The following is a 12,629-nucleotide window of genomic DNA, read 5'->3' on the forward strand; positions in this document are numbered from 1 at the left end:
ACCACACCGCCCACTTCAATCTTTGTAATATTGCTAACTTAGTCCCTGACGCAGCCTCAGCCTTCTGAAAAAGAACATTCTGCAACACAAGCCTGGACTATTCCAATTCTCTCCTATTAGTGGTGCCACACTCTAGCTTCATGAACACGAGCTCCTGAAAACATGGTGCGGCCTGCAACTTAACTTGCATCAAATTCTGCTTACTCAGCCTCTCACACTCACTGAATTACACTGATTTCCTGGTTCACACCCCCCCCACCAATTTTTGCAACCTTGACCTCTTACACATTCAATTCTCATGGCTCCACCATCCATGGTCATGTCTTCAGCTGCTGGGGTATCAAGGTTTGGAATTCGACCCTAAAACACACTGCCTCTCTTTCCTCCTTTGTGACCCTTCTTCAATGTAGACCAAAACGGTCTTAATATCACAAGTCAATTTTGTTTGACACTGCTTCAGAGAACCACCTTTAGACATTTATGTTAAACGGAGGACATTTAACAGTTCCGCACAGGAAGACCTTTCAGCCCACCATGTCTGCCCCTACCATGAAGCTATTCTAAACCAACCTCATCTGTCTGTACATGAACAGCTTATATTTGTAATGTGCGTTTACTCAAATAGATCTCAAGTCCATTCTGATTGTTATGTTCTACACAGGTCTGGTTCCACCCTACTTCAGCAGAAAGATGGTATCCTGTTCCTTTCTCCATCTGCTTAGTTAGCTCCCTGTTAAATAGACTTGCACATTGCAATTCCAGATACACATTCAGTTCGACAAGAAATGCACAGAAACTGAAGACGTGGCAGTCTTGGAAAATAAGCCCCATTAAAAATCTTGCTCTAAATAAAAAGGGTACAATTTAGGAAGTGCCTGAGAATGCTAAAATGAAGAACAGAGATGCAAACTATGGAAATGGTTTCTCCACGCTTGGCAAGCATCCACCAAGAACAAGTGTGGGCAGACTCAACTTCTCACATCATAATCTTGCCCCAAAATGCAACAGTAGAGCGTCAGCACAGGTAACAAAATGGCAAGTATACACTTTAGGACCTGCACTGAAGGCAGAATGCAGAGAGCTGTCTCCTACGTTGTGCTTTGTGAAGCACCAGATTCCAATTAAATTCAGGCTCAAAACAGAAGGGGATGCTTTTGTTTGTGGAGAGCAGTATAACTAGAGGCTGTCATTATGAAGACAGTCATCAAGAAATCCAATAGACAACACAAGTTGTTTACTCAGTGGTGAGAACGTGGGACTCACTGCCAGATATAGATGTGTTTAAGGGGAGGATGATCAAGCAAATGAGAGCTTCAGAACAGGAAAGAGGAAAGGAGAGTAGAGTGGGCCATAAACACTGGCACAGAGTAGACCATAAATACTGGCATGAACTAGTCAGTTGAAACACCCTTTCACTGTCTCTGTCTCTGTATCTCTCTCACACACATAGGAGGTGGGGTCTATCTGTTTGTCTGTCTCACACACACACACGGGGAGTGGGGGGGTTGGTGCCATTCAGCCTTGATCTGACTTTGGTCAGAGTGCCACATTCCCGACAATCTCCGACACTCTTGGTAGTCATCAAATTACCTTGGCTTTAAAAATATTCAATGACGCTGCCTCCACGATTTTTAACTGAAGAGAATTCTCAGGAGTTTCCAAGCCTAGAAAAATGCCAAGTATGATTTAGAACGGAAGACCCCCCCCCCCCAACCATTGCAAGTCCTAGTTTTAGTCACCCCAAGGGCAAACATCATTGTCAATTCCTCTCAGGATCTTAGGCTTCAGTGAAATTACAACTCGCTCTTTGAAACATTAATAGATACAGGCTCAGCTTGTCCAATCTTTTCTAATCAGATCGATTCAACTGATAGCTGGTGTGAAGCTTTGTGTGACCTGACAAAACTTGAGAGCAAAAAGAAATTAGAGTCCCAGACCTGAACAAAAATCTTCATCTCAAGGATATAGATTGCTTAAACACATACCAGCCACCAAGCAAGATGAAAGTACAACAAAAAAAAAGAAAGAAAATGCAATCCAAATAAAATGTGAATACAACACAGCACATTCATAGAATCATACAATGTGGAAACAGGCCCTTCGGCCCAACAAGTCCACAGCAACCCTACCCAGACCCATTCCCATACACTTACCCCTGATTAATGAACCTAAGCTACACATCCCTGGACTAAAAACTCAAACTATGCTCCACTTAAAGCTACTAGCATCACCATGAAGATCAAACATCAAATGCAAGCATCAAAACTGCTGTTTAAACTCAATTGGACCAACAGCAAAGTGACAGATTTGTGACAGATCTAGCCGAGAACACAGCCATGCGCCTTACCGTGCACTTGATTAATTTCTGAACAAGACGAGAGAATTTCATCAGCCAGTTTCTGTGCGGTTGGAAGAACTTCTGTGTGATGAGCAGTGATGAGGTACTGGACGAACTTCTGCAACTGGTCGCGGTTCATTTGCGAGAGCGTTTCGGAGATGGGGAGCCGCAGCTCCACCTGCTGAGCCTTGCGGATTCGGTATAGGGAAAGGGCCACTACATGGCCACAGTAAAAGATGTCCTTATTACCACAGCCACACGTGACAGAGGTAATCTTGCAGCGGTCAAAGCTGATGGCAACTTTGTACATTTTCTCAGGTTCACCCTGGTTGGCGAGCTCAGTCACAGTTCCACTCAAATGAAATCCTGTGAATAATAAACAATAAGCATTTAAGAACAGACCAAAAAAAAAATCAAATTTCAACTGTGCCCACAGGACTGAAAAAGATGAATTAAGCATGTGTCATGTTCCACTATCTAGTGCTAAGAAGGGGTGGCATGGTGGCTCAGTGGTTAGCAGTGCTGCCTCACAACGCCAGGGCCCCGGGTTCAATTCCAGCCTTGGCCAACTGTCCGTGGAGAGTTTGCACAGGTTTCTTCTGGGTGCTCCAGTTTCATCCCACAGTCCCAAAGATGTGCAGGTTAAGAGTGAATTGGCCATGCTAAATTGCCTATAGTGTTAGGTGCATTACTCAGAGCGCTTCAAGCGACTGTTTGTGTGGAGTTTGCACATTCTCTCAGTGTCTGCATGGGTTTCCTCGGTGCTCTAGTTTCCTCCCACAGTCCCAAAGATGTGCACGTTAGGGTGAATTGGCCATGCTAAATTGCCCGTGCTAAATTGCCCATAGTGTTCAGGGATGTGTAGGTTCGGTGCATTAGTCGGGGGGGGAAATGGGTCGGTGTGGATTTGGTGGGCTGAAGGGCCTGTTTCCGCACTGTAGGGAATCTAATCTAATCAAACTAGAGGACAGTAGGCTATGTCCGCTAGAAGGATCCAGGTTTAAATCTCACCTAGGTTCTTAAATCAGTCCAGGAATTAGGTGCCCTGTTTTGGTTGCAGCAGCCCTTTTGCTTGTGTGGTTTTTTTTGGGTGGGGGAGGAGTGTGGTCAACTCCTATTAAATAGGCACAGGAAAGTAGGATACTAGGACAGGATCTTGGCCGCATTGCAGCGTCCCCCTGAGGTTAAATAGCCTGCCAAGTACTAAGAGATGAAATGAAGTTTCGGCTTGGCTGTGGCCCAACCCAATGAGACAAAGTCTCCCTTCTTTCCAGGCTTGGAGAGGGGAAGAATTTGGAGCAGGTTCACAATTACACAGCACAGAAAGTGCCCACAGTTGGGTCACAGTATGGTCATTTCCACAAGGGTTTTATTTTAACTCAGAGCTTAAGACAGCAGCATTCATGAGTATGGCCCCACTTACCAATGATCCTTCTCTAGCTCCTACAACAGACCAGCCAAGCTAAAGAAGACAACATTGTCAAATTCAGGGAGCTACACCAGTCTCTTGGAATCAGTGAGGAGGGGGTGTCGTGGGGAAGGAGAGATACAACATATCAACGGTGTGTGCCTTGAAAGAACTGCAAGAAAATCTGGGGTCAGACAAACTTGTTGGGACAGTACTGACAGCTTCACTCTATTCGGAGTATGATAATCCTCACCCAAAAAATGTGCTCAAGAGCCAAAGTAAAATACCTCCAAACAGAGTAAGTTATCTCAAAAGCAAGGAGGAAAGGATTATTCGATGCAGCTTCCTGACAGTCCAGTGGCTCAAAATGTTTCGCACGTGGAAGACAAACCACATGATGAAAATGAAAACTTCAGAACGATGATATTTTGATAGCAGGTTGGTCGCTGCACCAATGCAAGTCACAGCGTTGCTGCAAGCTGGAGTTAAACACTAAAGTCAGCCAGCATGAAATTACAAAGCTGAAGGAGACTGGAGACACTAGGATTTTAAAAATCTGCAGCAGAAACGCAGTTCAACTTGGATTAAAAATGGAAAGCGCTAAAACGAGGGGGCTTTGCTGCTCTGAAGCGACTCCCAGATATACAGCTGGACACAAAGAACCAGCAATGCTGGATTCATACACACTCACAAACCAGGTAAATGCACGCACATAAACCGTGGAAATCTGATACATTAAATTAAAAAGAACCTTTTTGCAATCTTAGTAGTTTCGAAATCTAAGCAGAAATAGTTCACAAACCTCCAGTTCAGAGCTATTTTTAAACAAAGGTATCCACTAATTTCTTCAAAACAAGAGTGTAAATTGTTCGCACTGTAATACACACAACCGATCGCGACAGGAGAAGTGGGCAGCTAAAACAATGCAGTCAAACCTGGCTCATGCTGCAGACATTGCAAACCACTGCTAAATGTGTTTTTTTAAAAAAAGGCCATTAGCAATGGAACTGCCACCCCTCAAGAGGGTTTCACACCAATAACTTGTTCCAGGAGAGTGAGGAAGGGGAATGAAAATGAAGCCATTTTCACAAATGCCTCCCTTGTTGAGAAGGTAATTGATGCTCTCAGCTGTGATGCTCACAGTACCACATCACACCTCCATCATCCTAATTCCCCAGGAGGAACCAGCCTATCCCCAGGCTCTGCTGGAAGCTCATCTTTCCTTAATTAGTTTTAATAAATGAATCGATGGCAGACAGATGACACTGGTCCTTAGTTTACTGGACGTCTATGGAGTTGCACTGACTGCAGTAGAGGGGTGGGTAAGGCAGGAGTTGCACATTCCCTGGGGAGCAATCAATCAGCTGTCTCAAGTCTCAACTCTGTCCAAGGCAAGGGGGAAAAATAAAAAGTACAAAGCAGTCAGTACTCAGGACCCCACAGCAATTGCCAGAGGACTGAATTATGGATAAACCTGTGCAACATTATCTCCTGGGTTTGTAGGTAGGTTTAACAGTTCAGCACATTCACTTTGTAGACATTAGGATAACAGACACCAAAAACAGACAATTACAGCTTTTGCTCCTTTTAAAAAGTTTTCAAAAACTTGTTAGTACTTCTTGGCCTCAGCTGTTCCAATCAAATTCAGAAAGGAGGTCAAAACTCTTGTTATTGCATGCTCCTGCACCAAGTAACAAGCTTTAATTATTATGGAAATTTAAATCCATGCAATGTACGAATGGTTAACACGAACAATTAATATGCCACTAGGAAAGTGCGTTTTTGCACATCAGGCATACTTCGTTCAAAAAAAAAATTTAAATTAAATGGGGCTTTGCCTATGAATACTGCACTCTGATGCAATCAGCTAATTTCATCCCATGAACAGTAAACTTTGCTCTCCCAGCAACTTAAAGTGCACACTGCTATAATTGTGTTCAGCATGCAGTGCAGCAGTAAACAGCTGGTCATCTGCTGTTCAGCGAACATGAGCTATCTGCTGATTGCAGTATTTAAATCCATTCTGTCCTGACCCTTCTCCCTACAATGCCCATTGCAATCTTTTGTCCAAGTTTCATCTGCAAGCCAGTGTAATATGGTTACACTGGCTCACATTAAGCTGCCCTTCCCATTCAAACTGTTCAGATCAAGTTCAGATTTCTATTTGATTAATGCATGTTCTACAGCAGGCAGTAAAGAACAGGTCGGACAGGCACAGACCCAATACTTTGGAAACAGTTTGTGGGACGGATTGAGTGGCGTCAGTTTCCTCCACGCTTAAATCAGATTTCAGTTCATCAAGTGCTCTGACAGACAAGGGTCTGATAATAATGGTAAGATCCTGGGGAGTGTTGCTCAGCAGAGACCTTGGAGGGTAGGTTCGTAGTACCTTGAAAGTGAAGTCGTAGGTAGATAGGATAGTGAAGGCGGCATTTGGTATGCTTTTCTTTATTGGTCAGAGTATTGAGTAGGTGAGTTGGGAGGTCATGTTGCAGATGGACAGGACATTGGTTAGGCCACCTTTGGAATGCTGCTTTCAATTCTGGTTTCCCTGCTACAGGAAGGATGCTGTGACACTTGAAAAGGTTCAGGATTGATTTACAAGGATGCTGCCAGGGTTGGAGGGTTTGAGCTATAGGGAGAGGTTGAACAGGCTGGGGCTGTTTTTCCCTGGAGTGTCAGAGGTTTATAAAATCATGAGGGGCATAGATAGCATGAATAGCTAAGAACCTTTCCACAGGGTGGGGAATCCAGTACTAAAGGGCATAGGTTTAGGGTGAGGGAAAGATTTAAAAAGGACCTAAGGGGCAACATTTTCACGCAGAGGCTGGTGCGTGTGTGGAATGAGCTGTCAGAGGATGTGGTGGAGAAGGAAGAGGAAGCCGGGCAATGCAGGGGTCGAGAGATGCTGGGGTATGAGAACTAAGTGGGAAGAGCACTTAGAATTTATTGTCATAAATATTTTTCCAAGAAAGATACAATGAAAAGTGTTATAAGTTGCCCTACCAGGAACTGACTTGCCTTCCAAGTGATATTGTGATTGACTACAAACGGATAGGTTGGATCCAAGAATGAATTCTTCAGAGAACACAGAAAAGAACAGGATAACAGTAGAAGCCACTGCAGACTGGACCACAACTGGGCAGTCGAAAAAGGAATCTGTCAAGTGCAATCGCATTCAGTTGGACACCTGCGGCTTGGAGGAGGATTTTGCCAGGTGCCATCTCAAAAACTGAACACAGGTTAGGGAGAAGAAGGATGCATTTACCTTTAACAGAGTCATTATCTGCGACGTCTGAGACTGCCGCAGAGCAAAAACATGACTGCAGGTTCTCAAACATGAAACTGCAACAAAGATGAGCACAGAAACATGACAGGACATTCAAGGATGGTTCAAAAGGGAAGGACAGAACATGCTGGAGGAACTCTGGGGGTCCAGCAGTATCTGCAGCATTCTTCCTTTATTTTGGTTGAGAAGGAGGAAGAGGTGCTTTCTTTTGGGAGAGAAACAGTGATGACAAAGTTGAAGGCAATTTACTATTCTCTATTCCAGGTACTTTAAAACAAAGAGGGATAGAGAAGTTAGGTGGTGAATAATTTAGTTGGAGTCGGGTTAAGGAAGCAGGTGCGGCAATGAAGTTAACAATATTGAGATAATTACATCAATTTTGACAATCAGGCTTTGATGCACTGCAAGCTTCGTTCAGAGAATTTCAGCATTTTCTCCTGGTATTTCTTTCCAAGTTTAGGTGCTCAGAACAGACAAGAGAACTGCCATACTGCAGTCAATCTTAATTCAAGAAGCAGCTAGCAACTCTTGCATAACTGGGCAGAGGTGGAAATAGGCAGCAAGACGCGATCAGTTATGTTGAGGCTGGATGGAAGAAAATAGCGAGCGCAATGCTAAATGCGGTCACTATATCATGGCAGACTGGTACAAAAGGTGAAGTCACGTGGTATTAGGGTTGAGCTGGAAAGATGGATACAGAATTGGCTTAGTCATATGACGGCAGCAGTGGAAGGATGCTTTTTGGAATGCAGGGTTGTGATTAGTGATGTTCCACAGCTAGCATTGCTATTTGTGGTCTATGTAAACGTTTTGGAGGAAAACGTAGCTGATCTAGTTAGAGGAATCTCGATTACCTGAAAGACACGGGCAGCAGTAGTTCGCTTGGATAATCGAATGCTGGATAACAGTTTAGCCAAGCATCGGGACCTTACAGTCTTCCTGGATAATCTGATATTCAGATAAACGAATGCTGGATAATCAAACGTCAGATAATTGAGGTTCCCCTGTAGTAAGTTTGTGGACAGTTAGGACTGTCAGAGGACGCAACAAGATATAGGTCAGTTGGAGGCATGGGCAGAAAAAAGGCAGATGGAGTTTAATCCAGACAAATGTGGTGTGATGCATTTTGGAAAGTCAAGTACAAGTGAAAATTATACAGTGAATGGCAGAACCCTTAGGAGTATTGATATGCAGAGGGATCTGCGTATGCAGCTCCACAGATCACTGAAGGTGCCAGTAGATAAGATAGTAAAAAAGGCTTATGCATGCTTGCTTTCATTAGAAGGGGCATTAAGTATAAGGATAGACAAGGTGTGTTACAGCTTTATAGAACTTCAATTAGGCCACACAGGGAATATTGAGTACAGTTCTGGTCACCACACTACCAGAAGGATATGAATGCTTTGGAGAGGGTACAGAAAAGTTTTAATGTTGCCTGCTATGGGGGAATTTGAGTTATGAAAAAGAGGTTGGAGAGACTGTGCTTTGTTTCACTGGAATGTTTGAGGTTGAGGAGCACTGACACAGAAAAAGGTTTAGAAGACTGTGAATGGCATGGACAGAGTGGAAAGAATGAGGATGCAGGGTTCAATTACTAGGGAAAAAGGTTCAAGTTGTGGAGGGATTGGCGGGGAGGGGGGGTTGTTACAGATGTGCAAGACAAGTTTTTCACACAAAGGGTGGTGAATGCATTGCCAGAGGTGGTGGTGGAAGCAGATACAATGGAAACATTCAAGAAGCGCTTGGATGAACACACAAATAGGAAGGGAATAGAAGGATATGGATCCTGTAAGTGAGGACAGTTTTAGTATGGAAGGGCAAAGTGCACACTTGGAGGGTCTAAGTCCCTGTTCCTGTGCGATGTTGCTCTTTGTTCTATGTATGCATCAGCAAGATTAAAGGCCTAGTGGGGAAAAAAGTATTTAATTGAAGTCATGCAGCAAGCTTGTAAATCTTGAACTTTTGCTGATAAGTTATGTACCTTGTTAGAATTTTGAGAAAAACCAAATGATTTTATTCTTCAAAAGGACCAGGTACCTTTCACTAGCCAAACGCTGTTTGTTAGGCAGTGACAGATAGACCCATCCAATCCCCAGCAAGTGTAATAGCCATCAGTGCAATGCATCAACTAAGTTCCCATCTAATTTTCACCTGCAAGACCTCGAAATGGTTTAGTCTGGGACTCCAGCAAACAGGCCTTAATAGCAAGGGTCAAGAGGCAGATGACTGACCTCAGACTCCCGAACAGAGACAAGATAGTAAGACAATGGCACTTGCTTATTGCTAGTCAACAGTCCTGTTGGCACGATTGCCACATACTTGATGCCACACAGGCAGACTGTAAGCCAAGCGCTGCAATTCACACCAAACAGAAAAGGAGACTGAATGGCTTCAGACTTGGTCTTGGGTCTAAAGAGTTTTCACTTTCACCATTGGTGGCCATGACTTCACTTGTCTAAGTCCAAGCTCTGGACTTCTGCCTTTAAGCCTCTGCTTATCTTTTATCTCAAGGCTCCATTTCAAAACTTACAAAGTGCTTGGTTACATAGCTTAATTCACACATTACCAAACACAATTCACACAAACACATGCTGGGGCGAAGAGGAGATTCACCAGCATGTTGTCTGGGAGCATTTCAGCAAGGAGACGCTGAATAAGATCAGGTGGGTTTTTGTTTTGGAGCAGAGAGCGCTGATAAGAGGTGGGAAAAGATGACAAGGGGCACAGTGAATAGAAAGCAGCTTTCCCCTACCCCACCTCCTCTTTAGTCAAAGGATCAATAACAAGGGGGCATAATTTTAAAATAGAAGGCAGGACATTTAGAGTGGATTGGAGGCAAAGCTTTTTCATCCAGAAGGTAAGCTGGAAAGCATTGTCTGGGAAGGAAGTTGAGGTGGGAAACCGTAACCTTTAAATAGTACTTGGATAAACACCTGAGATGTCAAAATTTAAGGCAGTGGGCAGAGTGCAGAAAAGTGGGATGAAATAGCAGTCATTGTGTATTTTTGGCAGAGAAGAGAAGGCCTTCTGTACTATATGATTATATAATTTAAAAAAAATCTCCCTCCCAATTGAATTTGTCTCTTGCTTGGGATGCAGCATCTAATATTCAGGGAAGGCTCTAACCACCTATTCATCCACTGAACTTCAGCGAGTCAATGGTGGCTTTTCTTGCCCAACATCATCTTTCCAGCAGTGGTCAAGAAACTATTAAAGGGGAACAAATGCCAGGAATTCAATCCCCTCCCCAGCTTCCCCACCTCTCTGCAAATTCAGAACAACTGCGCACCCAACATAGATCAAACTGAAACCCATAGACTTGGCAATTGCCAATCAAATCAGAGCCATTACCAAACATTGGAATCAAATGTTTCACTTTGAAAAAGGAGGGCAGTACCTTTTACTCTGGGTGGGGGAGGTGGCAGGGGATCTGTCACAAACATAAAACACTTCATAACAGTGCGAAGGAGCCAAACAAAAAAAATGTCCAATTTGTTGGTCATAAAGAAAGAAAAATAGTATCTTAGTTCATTAGGGAAGGGAGCACACCGCACTAGCTCACTTCCTAATATTGGCCAGCAAAGATCCAAGCTGCATGAACAGCACAGTTATCGTGCACTTATCAATAGGAACGCCAAGCAAAGGGAAGGAGTGGATTGGTTAGCAAGTCCCTAATGCATGTCCGTGCACGCAGTGGGGGTCTCAGAGGAGTTCAGGAAATCCAAACTGCTCCCTGAGGAGCCATTACAGCTCTTAGAACAAAAAGGCATATCATTGCTGCAAGCTATATAAAATGACATCCTTCTCTCTGGAGAGAAACACTTTATCCCCTGCCAAAGTCGTAAGGCTCTTTTTTGGTCAGGACTGACTAGAGCTTAGTGTGTGCAGCTTATGTAAATCAAATTTACTTTAAAAACTTCATAACTGTGACAGAACTGTGCAAAAACCACTTCTTCACCCTCCCAGATCTTAGGAAGGTCAATTACAAACAATACAGATACCTCAAAGTTACAGGACCACACATGGGAACGGTGCTGATCACTGCAAACTGAAAATTTTGCGATAACTGCTCAATTGGAAACCAGCTACATTCAAGACCCAAAATAAGTCTCAGCAAATTTACTCAACACAGACACCAACGCTGAAAAACAGTTGAAGGATAAGAGAGAAGGATGCGTACATTTTCCAGTGAAGAAGAGAGGCATGTCCTCTCTCGGTCCAGATTTTCTGAGTATCCATTTTCGATCTAAGATGTTGAATTTAGGGGCCAGTCAGAGACAGGAGCGTAGAAGTCCAATGACAGGAATAAAATCTATAGATACAAATGTGAGTGTATTTTAAAGTTTGCTAAACCCAATTTAGATGGACACATATTAATAATATGCTGGGTATGAAAAATAAGTTTGAATTTTATTAAATATGTAATGACACACCAGGTGCAAAACCAAAAGAGAGGAAGAACATAAGGTTCCTGTTTTATCAAGAAATACGCAAGCCTCGCTCTAAAGTTGACATCCACTGCAACTGTGCCAGAGCTCAATCCAGTGTCCCTGGCTTTTCTTCTTAAATAAATCAAATCTGTTTTAACTGAAGCACAATGACATTTTGCAGCTTGCATGGAGTGTTTGGGAGTGTAGAACGCCCCTTGAGGATGGCAGCTTCACAGAGGGAACAGATTTCACATGGCCTGGCGTGAAGGGATCAGTTTCTGAAGATAAACTGGATGTCATTCCAGTCAGGTACAAAAGCTGTGGGGTGGGGAGGGTCACCACTAAACAAGGATATTCCAAAACACAGTGGGAAAAATTAGTTAGATCAAGTCCTTCCAACTTTCACTACTCCATGTAAGGTGACAAGAAGCGGGTTTCCTTTGCATAGTTAGAGGGGAATAAAATATGGTAGTTAGCAAGGTAGAGCAGAAAGGGTTGTTTATTTCCTCTAATCAACCTGCTCAGAGATGTTATTATGCACCTCTTGAGCAAGTGGAACTTGAACCCAGACCTCTTGGTCCAGGGGTAGGGACACTACCACTGCGCCACAACAGGACATCGGATTCTCTGTTTCACCAAGTCTTTTACTGGAAAGCAGCAACCATTTCAATTCAGCCCATAACTGGCCTGCGATTTCTTCCATTGCCAGTAGCAGGTCATTAATTAACAAACTGCATGGCAAACCCATTGCAAAAACCCCACTGCACTCGAGAAACTAAACAGATCAGCTGACGAGGAAAATATATGAAGCGAAATAGATGAAGGCGTTTCAATGAGCCTCAGGAAATGGTTACAAGCTCAATCTCTAGTCTACTGCTTATTGATGGGATTCAGCCCAGTGTACAACTGACCTTGGGAAATAAGTGAAAAGTGATACCTTACATGGCGAGCATCAAATACAAGTATCAAAGCTTGCCATACCATGCTTTCACTGGCAGTCAAATGGGTTTTCCAACTTGCAAAATGGCTTCTACGATCACAGTAGTTAAGGTGACTAACTTAGTCAGTTGCCAAATGAATGCTGAGCACGCCCCTAAGACTAAATATGTTTCCAACAGACCTGGTTTTCCTTGCTCCCCTGCACTAATTAATACAGCACACAGC

The 12,629-nt window shown here is 43.5% G+C and overlaps 1 protein-coding gene across 1 annotated transcript in view; it reads right to left on the reverse strand.

Annotated features, from left to right (window-relative positions):
- LOC140468043 (zinc finger SWIM domain-containing protein 5-like) overlaps positions 1 to 12,629 on the reverse strand; it is a 110,805-nt gene that overhangs the window by 55,602 nt on the left and 42,574 nt on the right. The window contains exon 3 of the mRNA XM_072564216.1: positions 2,348 to 2,704. Coding sequence (XP_072420317.1) covers positions 2,348 to 2,704 — 357 coding nt within the window. The remainder of the gene's footprint in view (positions 1 to 2,347; positions 2,705 to 12,629) is intronic.

This window comes from Chiloscyllium punctatum, chromosome 46 (genome assembly GCF_047496795.1).
Source record: "Chiloscyllium punctatum isolate Juve2018m chromosome 46, sChiPun1.3, whole genome shotgun sequence".
NCBI lineage: Eukaryota > Metazoa > Chordata > Chondrichthyes > Orectolobiformes > Hemiscylliidae > Chiloscyllium > Chiloscyllium punctatum.